General features: G+C 43.0%; 1 protein-coding gene across 1 annotated transcript in view; it reads right to left on the reverse strand.

Annotated features, from left to right (window-relative positions):
- GRID1 (glutamate ionotropic receptor delta type subunit 1) overlaps positions 1 to 18929 on the reverse strand; it is a 704191-nt gene that overhangs the window by 45545 nt on the left and 639717 nt on the right. The window contains exon 13 of the mRNA XM_024132152.3: positions 13011 to 13206. Within this exon, the coding sequence (XP_023987920.1) occupies positions 13011 to 13206 (196 nt within the window). The remainder of the gene's footprint in view (positions 1 to 13010; positions 13207 to 18929) is intronic.

Here is an 18929-nt window from a genome sequence, read left to right on the forward strand (position 1 = left end):
GGCCACAACAGTGAGAGGCCCGCGTACCGCAAAAAAAAAAAAAAAAAAAAAAAAAATTCCTATGTACCTATATAAAGAGAAAGAGAAAGAAATTCTTAAAAATCACTATAAAGGATTTGAAAAAAGTAGAAAAATACCAATTTATTAAAAGGCTTTTCCTACTAAAGATAAATCCACAAGGATTTAATGAAAAAACAAAACAAAAAACAACACTGAAGCCTGAGTATTCTTTTGATCCCAAAGATAGAATGTAATTTATTCAAAGCCCTGCTTTTGGCAATACTCAGGAATATTTTGTTGAGAGCTTTAAATGTTTATATCCTTTTCTGACACCATATTTCTACTTTTGAGAATTTGACCTGAAGAAATAAATATAGTAACTGAAAAACCATGAGGCACGAAGATGTTCATTATAATGTTATTTGTATTTGTGAAAAATTGGAATTGACCCAAATGACAATCAAGAAGGAAATGTTTAATTTTACATCTATTTGATAAATATTAAGTAGCCACTAAAATGATTTTTAAAGTTTTACAACAGTGTTAAAAAAGTACAGGATAAAACATATTTTCTCTAACATCATAATTATGTAAAACATTTGCAGAGATTCAAAAAAGACTCCCCAGAAATACCCACAAGAATTCCTAGAGCCTTATTTAGGTGGTGAAAAAAATATGTTTAACTGGTTCTTTTCTGCTTATTTTTAGAAATAGTCTAAACTTTTAAAAATGGTGACATATATTTATTTAAATGACATACACATTTAAATTATAAATGTATAATCTAAGATTTCCTCTCAAAACCTCTTATTTTAAACGTTGTCATGGATTGGGGGCTATTTAACCTGAGTGCCCTTGGAGTTGGGTTGGACCACAGATTTAAAGCATGTGAAGAAGGCTCAGGTATATTACAGGGTCAAGACAGCCAGAACTCAGCCTGAGACCCAGAGAAGGGGTTTTGTAGATAGCAATTGTTAAACAGGGAAAACACCACTACCGTCATTCTCCTACAAGGAAACTATACATTTAGTAGAAATAAAAATGAAGTTTTGTTCACATGGCATTCCACTGTCTTTTCTGCCTCTCTGGTTTCCCTTATTTTTCTGTGTATTTTATTTCCTGCTTGTCAGTTTTCTCTCACATTCTCACATTTGATCTTCAAAACTGAAAAGGAATTGAGGCATTTGGATTGTAAAATGTAGGTACATGACAGGACTACCTTCGGAAGCTTTCCTCAACTTCACTAAGCAGAATAAATCCCCAATTTCTGTTCTCATACCCTTTTCCACACTAAATCACAGCCATCTGTTGTCCTCCAGAACTCAATAGGGATACCTGAAGAAAAAGACTGAGTCCGATGCTTTATATTTTGAGCTGATGATAATGAAAGCACAACATATAAAAATTCATGGAATTCAGCTAAAACAGTGCTTAGAGGGAAATGTATAGCTTTAAATACTTATATTAGGAAAGAAAACAGGAGTAAAATCAATGATCTAAGTTTCAACATTAAGAAGCGAGAAGAGGTAAGAGCAAATTGAAACCAAAGTAAATAGAAGTAAGAAAAAAATAAAAAAGCTGAAATCAATAAGATATAACAACAATTGAGAAGATCAATAATATCAAAAGTTGATGTTTTAAAAGGAAAAACTATGTTCACGTATTACAAAACTCAATAGTGTAAAGATATCAGTTTCCCCACAAATGATCTATAGATTCAATGTAATAGCTATCAAAATCTCAAGCTTTCTTGAGGAAATTGACAAGATGATTATAAAATTTAAACAGAAGTGCAAAAGTTCTAGAATTGACCAAATAATCTTGTAAGAGAAGAACAAAGTTGAAAGCACTACCTGATTTAAGGAATTATTATAAAGCTGTAGTGATCAAAACTTTTTTTGTTGGCATAAGAATAGATATATAGATCAATGGAATGGAATAGAGAATCCAGAAACAGACCAACACATATACGTCCAGTTGATTTTCAATCAAAGCACCTAGTCATTTGTTAATTAAATATAAGTATTTAAATAAATGGTGCTAGGTCAATTGGATAGACACATGGGGAAAAAAAAGTGAATCTGGACTACTTCTTTATTCCATATACAAAAACTAATTTGAGAATGCAACGTAGACATAAATGTAAAACTTCTAGAAGAAAACTTGGAACTTTGAGGTAGGCAAAACTTTCTTAGGACACAAGAATTATTAACCACAAAAGAAAAGAAAAATTGATATACGGGGCTTTATCAAAATTAAAATTTTCTACTCTCCACAAGACATCATTAAGAAAATGAATGGGCAAATTACAGACTGGGAATTATATCTGGAGCACTTATAGTTGATCAAGGACTTATATCCAGAATATATTTTTAAAAACTCAACTAAATCAACAATGAAAAGACGAAGTGCCCAGTAAAAATTTAAAAAGGACTTGAGCACACCCCTCTCCAAGGAAGCAACATGGATGCCCAAAAAGCACATTAAAGTGCTGGAAATTATTAGCCACCAAAGGAATACAAATTAAAACAATGAGATAAACTCACAGCCAGTTAATTATTTACTGTCCCAAAGGCTGACAACACTAAATGTTGGTTAGGATGTCCAGCAACTGGAACTTACAAGCACATAAGTAGGATATCACTAGTGGGATTGTAAAATAGAATAATCACATTGGAGGTGGTCAGGAGGTTTGTTTTTTGTTTGTTTGTTTGTTTTTTGTGGTACACAGGCCTCTCACTGTTGTGGCCTCTCCCGTTGCGGAGCACAGGCTCCGGACGCACAGGCTCAGCGGCCATGGCTCATGGGCCCAGCCACTCCGCGGCATGTGGGATCTTCCCGGACCGGGGCACGAACCCGTGTCCCCTGCATCGGCAGGCGGACTCTCAACCACTGCGCCACCAGGGAAGCCCGGTCAGGAGGTTTTTTACAGAGGTAAACATACATCTGCCCTATGACCCAGAAAATCCACTCTATCGTATTCAGCAAAGAGAAATGGAAACATATATCCACAAAATTTTGTACAAAAATGATCATACTGCCTTATTCATAATAGCTCTAAATTGGCAATAAGTGAAATGTATGTCAACTGGAGAATGGATAAACAAATTAAGGTTTGTTAATATAATGGAATACTACTCAAAGGAAAAAAAAAGAAGAAAGAACTCAGTACTGATATCTACAGCTTCATGGTTAAATCTCATAGATACTTGTTGGGTGAAAGAAACTAAACAAAAATATACATATTTTATATTATTCAATTTATATGAATTCCAAGAACAGTAAATTTAACCTCTGGTACCAGAAATTCATAAGTGGTCGCTTCTGAGGTTAGGGAGAGACGTTTCTAGAAAGTGACATGAGAAAACTTTTCAAGGTGATGGAAATGTTCTACAGAGTTGGCCCTCTGTATCTGTGGGTTCTGTACCGAGAATTCAACCAACTGTGGATGAAAAATATAAAAAACAATTCCAGAAAATTCCAAACAGAAAAACCTGAATTTGTTGTGTGCATGCTGGCACTGATTTGTGTAGCATTTACATTGTATTTACAACTATTTGCATAACATTTACATTGTATCACGTATTGTAAGTAATTTTATAATGATTGATGATTATTTAAAGTACACAGAAGGATGCTTATAGGTTATATGCAAATACTCCACCATTTTATATAAGGAATTTGAGCATCCATGGATTTTGGTATCTGCAGTGTCCTGGAACCAATCCCCCTCAAATACTGAGGGATGACTCTATCTTCTTTTGGGTGGTGATTACGCAGTTGTACATAATAGTCTAAACCCATGAAATAAACATTTAATATAAGTGCATTTAATTGTTTGTCAACTATGCCTCATAAAAAGACTAAGTGTTATTTGTCTTTATATTTTTATTATGTTCTTTTCCTAATATACGGTAGGTGCTAAGGCATTTTGCTGACATCTACTCAATGTCAACCCTGTACTGCAATCCACACTGGACACTTTCCATTTTTGCACTGGTAAACTCAACTCATCTGGGCAGGCTTGTCTCAGTCTCACAGATAGCTCAGAGATGTGAATTCTCTTGACCAAAGCCACAGATTAAATCTGATTGAAAGTGGAACTTAAATTCACATATCCAAGCTCTTAGGAGGCAGCTGTTCAAATCACATTTATTGAATGGATGAATAAGTGAATAAATGAGGGAATAAAGAGAAGAGACCATCCAACTTGCAAAAAGGATATAGTGCCTTTTGACTATTTACTATAGCTAGGACAAGGAAGCAACCTAAATGTCCATCAACAGAGGAATGGATAAAGAAGATGTGGTACATATATACAATGGAATATTACTCAGCCTTAAAAAAGAATGAAATAATGCTATTTGCAGCAACATGGATGGATCTAGAGATTGTCATACTGAGTGAAGTAAGTCAGACAGAGAAAGACAAATATCATATGGCATCACTTATATGTGGCATCTAAAAAAAGGTACGAGTGAACTTATCTACAAAACAGAAATAGAGTTACAGATGTTGAAAACAAAGTTATAGTTACTGGGGGTAAAATGGGGGGAGGGATAAATTGGGAGACTGGGATTGACATATACATACTACTATATATAAAATAGATAACTAATAAGGACCTACTGTATAGCATAGAGACTCTACTCAATACTCTGTAATGGCCTATATGGGAGAAGAATCTATAAAAAAGTGGATATATATATATATATATATATATATATATAACGGATTCACTTTGCTGTACATCTGAAACTAACACAACACTGTAAATCAACTATACTCCAATAAAAATTTTTTTTAAAAAAGGATATAGTGCCTTTTGAGCAAGAATGAAACAATAGAGATGAATGGGGAATTCTCTGGTGGTCCAGTGATTAGGACTCGACGCTTTCATTGCCAAGGACCCAGGTTCAATCCCTGGTCGGAACTAAGAAAGATCCCACAAGCTGCTCAGTGTGGCCAAAAAAAAAAAAAAAAAAGAATAGAGATGAATGATTATCCAACGTCTGTGAGTGTCTGAGAAGGAAGGAGGCATGTAGAATCCTCAATGTGCACTGACTTAGCAGCAGAAAAAGGACAAAATATGTGCCTTGGAGCATGCCTACAAAGCCCACTGCTGCTACAGAGAACAGCATTGTTGGTTTCCACCGCACAGGGCTGCCTAGTTTGTACCGGTCCTTTTTCTGGGGGGTCAGATCTGCATCAAAGGATCCCTTTCATCAACTTGACCAAACCTCCGGATCACTGAACCTAGCATCCCCAAGATAGAAAGGAGTGCCATCCCATGTAAGCCTCTTCCCACTCCCCAGTAAGGACTTCCAGTATGCCGTGGAAGCAGGATGCTTCCTCACTTTGCTCCCTCCAAATGGAGGGCACTGTGGGGCATCAGAGTTCCTGATCCTCCCATGGAAGACTGTAGTCCTTCTGGGGACCACCTTTTCTGCCACAAGGTATGGTTCCTGGCACTCAGCAGGGAGTGTGTACAATGAGAGTGTCCCTTGTCACAGAGCAGAGAGCCAGGGCAAGGAATAAAGGCAGCTGACTGGTGATACCCACACTCAATCCGGCGCCAGGGCAAGCATTAGATCAGCGTGGAAATAAGATTTGTGGGTCCGTTTTCTTCCTGCATTTGCATTCACACTTTATGACCTCAGCGCTATTTACTGAGTGGAAAAAACAACCTTCTGTTACAACTGCTTGACTGCAAAGTGACTTCCATCTGAAAAATACTATCTCCAGCCACAGGGTCTGAAACAAGCTACTTGTCTATTTATTCAAAGAGCCCAATGAGCTGTGAAGATTGACATTTAAACTATTAAACTGTATTCTATTTGACAATGTTATTAAATATTAGGTTTGATTTATGGAAAGACTTAATAAATTGGCAGCCTGGGTTAGCCCTGACACTGCACAGAAATTGGGTTATGCTGGATGTTACTTCATAGAGTTGATCAAGCTAAAGAAAAATTTTAAAAGTCTTACCGACAATATTAAAGTCAGATTCCATGTGACAAAGTTATTATCATACAAATTCGAACCACTTGCCAGCTCAATTTTGCATCCCAGAGTTTCTCTGATATTTTTAATAATTGGGAAATCAAAAGATAAAATCACAGACTTAAATAACCTTTGCTATATCACATGGAAAGAGAGCTAAGGCTTTCAAACATGGGAGCCAGGCATATATCTTGCTACTTTGGTGTAAAAGAGGAAGAGAAATAGAAGCACAAGTAAACAGTATGCAAGGGGGTGCAGACATATTGGGTATAGAAATGGGGATGTAACCCCATGGGAAGAGGCAAGGTTGAAGTGAGACATGACTGCGCCACGGCTTACTCACGTCCACGTGACCCTGAACAAGCCACTTAATCTCCCTGAGGGTCAGTCCCATTTCTACATGATGGAGACAATAATAATCAAGTAGTTCTGTTTAGGATGAATAGAACAATATATGTAGATCATTTGGCAGAGTGCCTGGTACATAGTGACTGCTCAGTAGATTTCAGGGGGGAATTAGGCCAGGTCAGGAGTGAGGCTGGGTCCCAGTGTAGTGAGGGCAAAGACTGTGGGTTATCAGAGGTAGGCCTGAAAAGAACAAGAAAGGACAAAGCCTGTATGCTACTAGATGGTACGGAACTTAGGTAATGGCATAGAGCTAGATGATGTATCCCTGCATGTGCCGACGTGCTATTAGATGACATAAAGCCAGAGGAGGAACTACCTGCTAGATGTGCTTATATACTCTAGTAGGTAGTTTTATAGAGCTTAGATGATAAGCTACTGGATATGTCTATAAGTTATCAGATGGCATTGACTGATGGGCAGTATCCCTGGAGCACCCATGGTTCTGGGCTAGGGATCCTCAAAACTTTTTCTACAAAGGGCCAGGTAAGAAATATTTTAGGCTTTGGAGACCACATGGTCTCTGCCACAACTACTCAACTCTACTGAAGTAGCAGAAAAGCAGCCACAGACAGTATGTAAATGACCGAGTGTGTGTTCCAATAAAACTTTATTTGTAAAAGCAGGTGGTGGGCCAGATTTAGCCCATGGACCATAGTTTGTGGACCCTTGCTCTAGTCTGCGTCAGGCCTGACAAGTACAGGTGGCTGAGAGAAATGAAGGCAGCCTCTCTACTCTCCAAGGACCAGCAGGATCTCTTTCCTAAGAGGCGGGTATCAAGAGACAAGGGACTATAAAGCTATTTACCTCATCCCTCCCATCAAGGAATTCACAGAGGGTAACCTACTCACTGATGGCAACAACTACACCCCTGATTTATGTGTGTCTGCTCAGTCAGACAACAAACAGGTGATTCATTCAGGGACAATTCAGTATTTATTGAGAATCACTGGGCACCAGGCAGGTTTGCTCTAAAAACTGCACACTGTGGGCTTTTAATAAATAAATAAAACTTCCCCCCGCTTCCAAATCCCTTTCTGCTTTCTTTGCCAGGGCCCAGAAAGGGCTGCCCCCTCCTTATCTGAGTGATGGCTGGCCTGAAGGAGTAGGTCACAGCAGTGGGGGCAACCATGACATAATTCCTTTCTCTGGTTCTGATACTGTGCAAAAGTGATCACCTCTTGCTAAGCAATTTCCCACCTAAATTGGTTTCAAGTCATTAAAAGCTGCAGCACTCCCAAGGAAAAATAATAATAGCAGCTCTCTGAGGTTACTTTCACCACCAAGCTCCTTGACTTTAGCAGCAATTAGACATTGTTCCACTACCAAGCACTCTCTGGAAATGGAGCCAGGGTCACCAAAGAGTAACTGGAAATTAGAAGTTGGAGCATCCTCCTCTTGCTAAAGTAGTTTCCTCTGATATCCTTGGGGGCATCCAGTCCTCACCTTTGCCAGGCGGCCTGCATTGCACCCACGCGGGTTCTGTCTGGGATTCGGAGAAGCCCCTCCTCCCTGAATATCAAGATCACGTCCATATTTCCCAATATGCTGGACTTTTCCTTACAGTTTCTGGATTCAGGATATGGCCCTCACTCAGGGCACAGCCAACCCCAGTCTGGTGTGCTTCGGGCTGGGGATTCATAAGGTATTTGAAGTCAAAACCTGGGGCGTGAGGAGCAGTCCCATAGGGGGCAGGGGACAGGAAGAGATTCAGGTAAGCATGTAAGTACAGTAGCCACCCAAACAGGCACATGCAGAAGAAAGGTTTGAGAGTGGAGTCTGAGCTCTCCTTGCAGTAAAAAATGTAGTGCACTCCACTTTCTGACAGTACTATAAACTCACTTATATGACACTAGTTATAAAACCCTTAACATTTGCCTAGTGCTGACAGTCAGTTTCTTTTTCTTAAAGATCCAAGTGCAAGAGGGAGATTTGTGACCCCAAAGCTGGCTTGGGGTTTATAAAATGAATGTGTCATAAAAGCAACACATCCTCTGTACTGGAAAAAGGTTAGATTCTGTACCATGAAGCTTTAGGCATTTATAAAGAACCCCTTATTTGCATCTTCCACCACTTATTTTTTTAACATTGTTTTATTCATGCGTAAGACCCTAAATATCACCAGAGGGTGATGATTTCTAAGGTGCCAACTATGGACTAGGAGTAAACAGGATGATGGGGAGATATTTCTCTAACGACCCATTTCCAGATTTATCGCGCTCCAGAGGGCGTTATTGGTGGCGTTGGCCTTCTTGAGGAACACCACGAGGAGGCCTGCACCTGGGCGCCCGCAAGGAGAGAAGCAGCTGGTGTGTCTTAAATCAAACTCTGCCTGGCTGGCCTGGAATTATTTATTTGAAAGAGTAGGTAGGTGCAAAGAATGAGATTAATCACAACCCTTGGTTCAGGACACGTGTCCTTTTGTCTAGGAATGGCCCTCTTCTAAAATTAACTTATTAATTATTTATTTTAATGAGAAATGAAAAATTAAAAAAAAAAAAAAGGAAAGACTGTGACTATAAGCTAACACTGACCTTGACTTAGAGCCAACAATACGCTTCTCTCCTTCTTCTTGGCTCTGTCTCTCCCATCTGGAGTAACCCCTACCCTGAGTCTTATATTTTATCATTACCTTGGATGTGTGTATGCCTGTGTTTAAAAGGGTGTTATGTTGAATGTTATTTTCTATTAGTTGACCTATATGAAATTGCCTTTAATGCTCTTTTTTTTTTTCTTTTTAACATCTTTATTGCAGTACAGTGCTTTACAATGTTGTGTTAGTTTCTGCTGTATAACAGAGTGAATCAGCTATACGTATACATATATCCCCACATCCCCTCCCTCATGCATCTCCCTCCCACCCTCCCTATCCCATCCCTCTAGGTGGTCACAAAGCACTGAGCTGATCTCCCTGTGCGATGAAGCTGCTTCCCACTAGCTATCTATTTTACATTTGGTAGTGTATATATGTCAATGTTACTCTCTCAGTTCATCCCAGATTACCCTTCCCCCTCCCCGTGTCCTCAAGTCCATTCTCTACATCTGCGTCTGTATTCCTGTCCTGCCCCTAAGTTCATCAGAACCATTTCTTTTTTAGATTCCATATATATTAGCATATGGTATTTGTTTTACTCTTTCTGACTTACTTCACTCTGTATGACAGACTCTAGGTCCAACCACCTCACTACAAATAACTAAATTTTGCTTCTTTTTATGGGGCTGAGTAATATTCCATTGTATATATGTGCCACATCTTCTTTATCCATTCATCTGTCGATGGACACTTAGGTTGCTTCCATGTCCTGGCTATTGTAAATAGTGCTGCAATGAACATTGTGGTACATGACTCTTTTTGAATTATGGTTTTCTCAGGGTATATGCCCAGTAGTGGGATTGCTGGGTCGTATGGTAGTTCTATTTGTAGTTTTTTAAGGAACCTCCATACTGTTCTCCATAGTGGCTGTATCAATATAGTGTGTTAGTTTCTCCTTTACAGCAAAGTGAATCAGTTATACATATACATATGTTCCCATATCTCTTCCCTCTTGCGTCTCCCTCCCTCCCATCCTCCCTATCCCACCCCTCTCATGGTCACAAAGCACAGAGGTGGTCTCCCTGTGCTATGCGGCAGCTTCCCACTAGCTATCTAATTTACATTTGGTAGTGCATATATGTCCCTGCCACTCTCTCACTTCGTCACAGCTTACCCTTCCCCCTCCCCATGTCCTCAAGTCCATGCTCTAGTAGGTCTGTGTTGACCTATATTAGTTGACCTATATGAAATTGCCTTTAATGCTCTTTTTTTTAACTCAATATTATTCAGCTAAGATTCATCCATACTATTACATGAAGCTGTGGTTCATTCGTTTCATTGCAGGTCTTATTTTTTAACTCGTTAATGCTCATTTGGATTGTTTCCAAGGTCCTGGCTCTATAAGCAATGCTACTATGGTCTTTCTTATCTCTGAGGTGCTGCAGAAGTTTGTTTTGGGTGGATGTATAGGAGTGGAATTGCTGAGTCATAGGGTATGCAAATGTTCCATTTTCTACTAGAATGACAAACTTGTTTCCAAAGTGACTGTACTGAGTACACTACCACCAGCAATTAACCCCCTGTTACTCCCATCCTTTCTACCATCTCTCATTTGGGGCAAGTCTAATTAAGGTCAAGTGAGTAATATATCTTTATGGTCTTGATTTTCCTTTTCTGGAAACACTAATGACTTTGAACATCTCTTCAAATGATTATCGGCCATATGTGGTACCTCTTCTGTGAAAGTCCTGTACAAGTCTTTAGCCCATTTTCCTATTAAATTGTTTGAGCTTTTCTTATTAATTTGTAAAAGTTCTTCATATAACATCCATATAGGATATTAATCCTATATTGATTGTATGCATTGTAAATATCCACTCGTAGTGTGTGACTTGCCTTTTTATTTTCTTTCAAGTGCCTTGCAATGAACAGAAGTTTGATAAAGTCAAAAGCTGCTATCTTTTCTTTTATAAGTTCTTTTTGTAGCCTTGTTGCAATGAATCTTCATAAGCATCCAGTTTGGATGGGAGTATTGGCTCTCCGTGAGAGACAAGGAAATCAGAGAAGGGAAACTCGAAGGCCATTTGGCCCAAGCCTTATATTCATAAAAGGTCTTAAATCAACTTTGTGTTCATTATCTCCAAATGAGGTCACCTACAGCCACGAAGATCCACTGTCAGGGATGAAAGAAGACCCAGCAGCTCAAGGTGAGAGCGCCATATTTCTCTGTGCACGAGGACGTAAGAGGTTTTAATAAACCTTGTGAGCATGGGAATAGCACATTTATGTTGCATTCTATTATTTTTGTCAAGATATCACTCGGTTAAATACAAACATTCCAAATCTACCATAACGTGTACTATTAAATGTTTTAAGTGTCTAAAGGGAACCCGAAACAGGAAGTTGCCCAGGCCTCTCTCAACACTGAGAGGTTCCCGACAGGAAGAGTGGTGTGCTCAATTTTACATCATTGGTGAGCTGTGGGACTGGGATTCACACCCAAACGTGCCAGGCCCCAGAGCCCAGACACTCTCTGCTGCTCCAGTTGCTAAATAACAGGGAGAAACCACCCCAAGCTAACTGCCCTGTGAGCACATGTGCCCCGGGGGCTCCCACGCCACACAAAGCACTGCCTTCAGGGGCCAGGGCCTATTGCTTCTGAAGCAGGACTCAGGCTCTGCCTCTCTCCTTGGACCCATTTGGGGCTCTCCTGAGAGGGGCTGGCAAACTGCTGAGGCCTCTTCTCATCATGAAGAGCAAGGTGGCAGGCCCTAGTGGCCCCTAAGCTTTCTGCAGACTGCCCCCTTATATCCACTGCCCTCTGCAGTAAGGCTAAGGGATGGCCAAATGGCTGGGGATGTAGGACATGGGTATGTGTGTACGTGACTATGTGTGTGCATTAGTGTGTGTGAGTAGTGGGAGCGTGTGCATGAGTGACTTTGTGTGAGAGCCTGTAAGAAGGTTCCGCAGAGGTAGAATTGATGGGTAGGGAAAGGTAGGACACACTGAGGCAGGCTGGACAGGTGTGTGCATGTATGTGTGTGTGTGTGTGAATGCATGTGTGTGAAGGTTCCGCAGAGGTGGTGGGGAAGGCTGAATAGGGAACAGAAGGGAAGAGATGCTGAGTGAGACAGGCTGGACAGCTGGTCTACCCAGAGAGGCAGCAGTGCTGGCCACGGCGCACGTCTTTCTTGCATCGTTCACTAATGACCAAGAGATAGTAGCCTCTGCATGTGAGGGTCATCGGGAAGAAGGTGCCACCACCAGCAACGTCCTGATGACACCTGCCTTCACCCCACCACCTTCCTCCTCATGGACCTTCAAGGGTTCTGCAGCATGTGGCAGATAAATACCAAACCCCTCAGTCTGGAACCCCAGGCATCAAAATTAACGAGGAGTGTGACCCACGGCTCTGATTCTCATCTGTATAATGGGATAATCATGATTAATTCGGGTCACTGTGGAAATTCACTGTAATAAATGAGCAAAGTCTAACCCACTGCTGAAGAATGTATTAACCTTTTTCTGCCCTTCCTCCTCCCATTCAGCCTCCATCCCGGGCTTGTGGTCCTTACCGCCATCTCCCAAGCACACCTCTGCTCCACAGCGAGATCTTGCAGTGTTCCCACCCTCCCCTGAACCCTGTCTCCCTACTCCCTCTATACCTCTCACCTGGTCTTCTGCGTCTGCTTTAGCCAAGTGTTCTCACCTGGGGTGGGGAGAGCCCTCTGCGCCACCATCCTCTGAGCCCAGGAGGAGGGAGGTCCATGTCTTGGGCTTAACCTGTCTGCTCTTCCCTGACCCTTTGGAAATTTAGAAAGGCCATAAGGACCAGCCCCTTTGCTTCTCCGGCCAAAAATGGGCGTCTACCTAAAGAATGTGTGCCTCTTTACCTGATACCCACGTGCTTATGAGAAGTGTCTATCTAGGCTGCTAACATGGATCGCCTTGCAGGTGACAGAGATACTCAAAGGAGATGCCTCTGGGAAGGTATGCCCTACCCCAAGGATGACAGTCCCCATGGCCCCGTCACAGCACACACATGCCCAGGTGGCCAGCTCTCGCCTACCTTCCTGATGCCTTCTGAAGGGCTGGACACGCAGTTGTCAGCCCCTCCATTCTTGCTGATGGTCCTCCAGAGCTCAGCAAATGTGCTGTCTTGCTCTAGAGGGTTGGTGCCCTTGGCTCGGAAGTACTCGTATACAGCAGAATCCCGGACGGTGCCGTAAGACATCTCCACTTGTTTGGACAGGTCCTGGAACGTCCTGAAATACAAAATGGCCATGAAACATGGGTACATGTTGCAACTTTCAGGGACACACATGGGCTACAAGGCCCTCCTGAGGTCGGAGCCTGGCTGTGGCCACTGTCCACATCCTTCACTGCCAACCCCCAGCAGTATGAGTCCCTCAGTCTGGAGCACCACTTGCCAGGGCCTCATTCTATCCCAGTTACGTTTCCTCAGTGTAGATTAATTCAATAATGTCACTGAACACCTAAAACCAGGTTCTGTGCTGAGCCTGAAGGACAAAAGGATGAGAAAGATATGTTTCCTGCCCTCAAAGAGCTTAGAGTCTAGCTGTAGAAACATATAGACAGTCACAATATGAAAGAGTCAGGGCAACATGGGAGGCTGTACACTGAAGATCTCCAACTCAAATTCCTGCAGAAGCACAGGGAAGAGAAACACGTTGGCAAGACTGACGATGGTGACTGGTCTCTGACACTCAGAGATGGCGTGGGGCAGACACACACTCAGAGGTTGTGTCAGTGAAGAGGCATGTTCCCTCCAAAGCTTGCAGCTGTTCTGGAGTTCCACCCAATTGTTGCCTTTTAAGAATCTCCGCCCAGTTTGTTTTTCAATAAAGAAAGAAATCTGGGTTTGTACATGAAATCTCTTGACTTTGAAGTGTTGACAATTATTCAAAAGGTGATGAAGATAAAACAAAGCACTTCTGAGAGCCTCGGTCTGTTATACATGGAGGAGAAGCAAGTAGCTCAGGCCAGGTGCATGATGCAGGGAGAGGGTACATCAGGTAGGTCCACCAGCTGTCCAGGAGCAGATGTCTGAGCTGGGGGCAGAGGAACAGTGCCTTCCTTGGGGTAGAAGGAAGAGTCACATCAGGAAGGACCAACTGGCATAAAGTTTTCACTTGTCCCGAGATGAGCAGTACCTGACTCTGTGTGCTGAGAGGACAGAACTGCAAAAAAACAAAAAGCTCAATGGTGAGCCAGCCTCTCTCTCCAGGCTCCAACCTGATCCCTCTTTATTTATTTCTCTTCTGGGAATCTGTCTCTCCTTTTAATCAACCAGAATCATCATCCCCACCTCTCACTGAGTCACCGTTCCCACAAAGGGATCCAGTCATTTCCACCTGATCTACACAACCTCTACCTTCTGATCTCATCTTCCCCTGTTGCTCCTGCATCCACAGGACCCCAAAGCCAAGGCTGAAATGAGAAATCCCACACAGTCCCCATTTATGGCACCAAACCATGGAGCTCCCTCTTCCTGGAATAGCTTTATCTTACTCATCCACCTGATACACTTCTGCAAACACCCTGAAGTTCCAGCTGCCGCCTTTCCCTGCGGGAAGACATCGGCATCCCCCGCCTTCCTGACCATCTCTATACCCTGCATGGCTTCTATGGCAGTTAAGATCTCACTGTGATTGCAGGGAGCAGCACAGCAGAATGGGTAAAGCAGGGGCTCTGGAGTCCAACTACCTGCCTTGCCTCTCGGCTCCACCAGCTCTAACACTATGGGCCTGGGCAAGTTAGCTGACCTCTCTGTGCCTCTGTTCCCAAATGTTTAAAAGAATAGGGCTAGAGGCAGAGCCTGTAGCAGAGGCTGCTGTGAAGACGAAATGAGGTGATATGTGTTCAACTCTTAGAGCAGTGAATGATGTAAACTCAGTGCCCAGTAACTAGTAGCAATACTTCTGTGCTATTAATATATGGCTGGGTCCTCAGTAGATGGAGCCAAAGTAGCCCAGTATTTGCATCCTCAGCACTAGATCCAGGGCAGTTGGCAGCCTACACAGCCTGCACACAGAGGAACCAGCAATGGATGCTTCCTCCTGTTTTGGAGACACACTCCATGGAATTGCTTCAGGCCCTGCTACATGGCCCAGAAACAGAGCTCAGTATTCGTTTCAATACATTACAGATGAAAGAAAACGCAAAATAACAAATTTGATGAAGAAATCTTTCTAATTATTGTTCATTATTTATATCTAATTGAAGCAAGATGTTCCTTTGCTTAAAGGGCCCCAAGGGTTGTAACTCTGTCGTAATCTGCCTGTAATGAAAGGAAGAGGATCTTTTTTCCCTGCAGTTTTAATTTTTCTCAAGGTAAATACAAACAAACACAAGGCTTTGATGAATGGGAAACATCAGGATGAATTACACAGTTGAGTCTAAATACTGAACTGCTCTAAATTAACTGCAGTTTCCGTGAGTCTGGAAAGAATGTGTAACTGCCAAGGAGTTCAGCACTACTGTTTCATCCCCATGTTTGAAATGTAGATTTCCTCTCTCCTCTTGGTATTTATTCACAACGGAGCTCCTGGCCAGAGGCTCAGGGAGCATCTCTGGAATGCAAGCAGGGAGCCCAAATGTTAATGGCTTTATGTCCATTTCTGTCCCCTTAGAGGTCACTGTCCCCATCCCAAAACACCACCACCATCTTTGCTGTGCCAGCCCCCTGGCCTTCATCCATCACCTCCTGTTAGCCATGAGTCTGTGTAGAGGGATCTTTCCCATCTGAAATGCACATTGCCTCTTTCAAGGAAGGTCTCCACGCTCATTAACACACAGTAAGTACTACCATCATATTTCAGAGTGACTAAACCTAAGGCTCTTTGGAATCTGGCGGGAGGGCCCGACTACTCATGGACCAAAGCTGTCATCTCCCTGGGGCACTCACCCTCTTGTCCGAGTGCTCAGTTTTGGAAGGGACATGGAAGGAGGAATAAAGAACAGCCAGCCATCCAGGCTCCAAGCCATCAGTCAGCAGAAGACAGATGTTCACATCAGATCAGATGCCCATCCAAACAAGCAAGGGAGGCTTAGCCTGGAGAAGGCTGCACTAGCAGCACACTTAATTTAGCATGTTTCCCAAAATAGTCTCTTCAGCAACAACTGCTAGCAAGTGTCCAAGCACCCTCACCACAGAGATGGAGAAATCTTCCTGTCACAGGTGGTGTCTCTATAAACCAAAATCATGCATGATGCAACTGGCTGAAGTCATTCAACCAGGTGTCTCATCCACAGTTGGCTAGCTAGCTACTTAGCTAGTTAGTTGGTACTAGGTAAGGCACATAGGCAAGGAATGGATGGTGGGCCTCATCAAGGGGTTCATAGTGATGGGTGATGAGTGGTCAGAGAAGCAAACCAACAGTAACTAAACAATGTGAGAGGGACTAAAGCAGAGTTTTGCATGAGGGGTCCTGGAAGCACACAGGAGAAGCACCTAGCCTGTTGGCCAGAGATAAAGAAAGGATTTCTAGAAAAGGAAGCCTGCCTGTGTCTGGATTGACTAATTAAGTGTCCTGTGCAGGCATGCACACTTAGCAGCTGACACCCAGCTCTGTGCTCGGCTGCCTATCTCCTTACTTCACCTTTTAGTAACAATGATTGTTACAATCCTCCCATGGCAAAGCTTAGCCTCTCTTCCATGCTTTCCACTGAGCCAGTGTCTTTTACTCAATTGAACCCTATTGAAACTGGGTTTGGGACCAATAGGAGCTGCTTCTCTGCATCTCCTGGCCTGGATGGCTGATTTTTGGGCTCTTCCCTAGCTGAAAGCATAGCTGACTCCTGTGAGCACATCAGCATCAGACTGTCTCACAAAAGAACTTTGTAAGCATCGCTTGCCTCTGAGAGCAGTTTCCTCCAATTAAAGAGGCACCTTCTGGAAGTCCCACAATGTCTCCTTCAGCTGTGGCCAAGGACAGTCTACCCAGCCCGGCACCACCTCCCTCCCTCCCCGTACCTTTCTCCATAAATCAATCTTACTATTTCCCAGGTACATTTTCATTAACAAAGAGATACATTTGTTTGCAGCATGAGAAAAATCAATAACACAGAATGTATAAATACATCTTTGCATGTTACAGAAATACTTACATTGGCAATGAAGATAAATACACTTGCAACAAGAGGAGAATCAATATACAGTATATGTAAAACAGATTTCAACAACTGTGGGGTTGCCATCATCACGGGTCTCATAAATCTAAATCCCAAAGCCCTGTTATTCTTGCTTAAGGAGAAAAGGAATGGGAATTCCCTGGTGGGCCAGTGGTTAGGACTCTGTGCTTCCACTGCAGGGAGCACGGCTTCCATCCCTGGTCCGGGAACTAAGATCACACATGTTACGATGCAGCCAAAAAGAAAAAGAGAGTGAGAGAAAAGAAAATAGTGGGGTACCCCAAAAGTTACAGGCAGGTGGGGATGCTCATCCTTGTAATCTGAAGCTGTCATAACTATAGCCCACAGATGCCTTTACTATCATTCTGGCAGCCTCACTTTTCTTTTCTTTTTTTTTTTTAAATTAATTAATTTATTTTATTTATTTATTTTTGGCTGAGTTGGGTCTTCGTTGCTGCACATGGGCTTTCTCTAGCTGTGGCGAGCGAGGGCTACTCTGTGTTGCAGTGTGCACACTTCTCATTGCGGTGGCTTCTCCTGCTGCAGAGCACGGGCTCTAGGCGCACCGGCTTCACTAGTTGTGGCTCGTGGGCTCAGTAGTTGTGGCGCACGGGCTTAGTTGCTTCTGTGGCATGTGGGACCTTCCAGGATCAGGGCTCGAACCCATGTCCCCTGCATCGGCAGGCGGATTCTTAACCACTGTGCCACCAGGGAAGCCCCCTCACTTTTCTCTCTCGTGTCTGACTCGACAAGAATGGTGCTGTGCCAATCAGCTGGGATTGCCTGGTCAGATTTCCACAACCTCCTTCCGGGACGTTTGGGTACAAGAGCTGCCCATTTCCCTGCCCTTCCTGAGCTTCTTCCCAGGGCTCCCCCTGTGCTTCCAGTCTCTCTAATCCTTCTCCCATGCAGTGGCTCCAATCCAGGGCTCTGCCACATTTCCCATTCTCTCCACCCCAGACCTGGGTTCTTCAAGGCGAACAGGACCTCAGGTGAAGGCTGAGACACTCCAAGATGCTTCTCAACCTTGGGCCCTGAAAGGCATCTCAGGGTCTTCATTCTTTCCTTCATCCAATGAAAAAAATATTCTATTTCCTGAGCACCTGCTTCTGTCAAGCACTGTTCTAGGTCTAAGGATATGAGCAACGCAAAGTTCCCACTCTTGCGGAGTCTGCATGATGGAGGTGGGAGAGGGAAACAAACATATGAGCAACAAACAAAAGAACAAATAATTACAAAACGCTGGGGTCAGCAAATTTTCTGGGAAGGGACAGAGAGCATGTACGTAGGCAATAAGGGCCACATACCACTCTGTTGCATATTCCTTGATTTTGTGTTTTGGGGTGTTTTTTTTTTTTAGAACATTGTAAAATGTTTCAAAAAAAGAAAAAACAATCTTAGCTTGCAGGCTGCAGGAGAATAGGCTGCTGGCCAGATGTGGCCTGTGGGGACGTAGTCAGCCGACTGCCGATGTCATGTTTCCAGTGATGAAAAGTGCTACGAAGAGTAGTAATAAAGCAAAGTAAGGGTTACAGAAAATGATGGAGGAAGTGATTATATGAAGTATGCAGGGGGGTGTTTTAGCCTTTGGAGCTGACATTGAGGGCGTGTGTTTCTTCACCACTTTTTCTTGACCTGGTCTGGGAGGAGGTGAGAGTAGAGACTGCTGAGGGCAGGGCTCAGACCTGGAGACGCTTGCCTTCCAAGGAGCAGAGGCCGGCAGGCTCGAAGCTCATCAGCCTCTCTCCCCTGGAATGGCCCCCTTAACATGGACCAGGGACCCCCCCCCGGGAGGCTGGGGCAGGCGATGCTGGATATTACACGGGGCTCCTTT

The sequence above is a fragment of the Physeter macrocephalus genome, chromosome 20 (genome assembly GCF_002837175.3).
Source record: "Physeter macrocephalus isolate SW-GA chromosome 20, ASM283717v5, whole genome shotgun sequence".
Classification (NCBI taxonomy): domain Eukaryota; kingdom Metazoa; phylum Chordata; class Mammalia; order Artiodactyla; family Physeteridae; genus Physeter; species Physeter macrocephalus.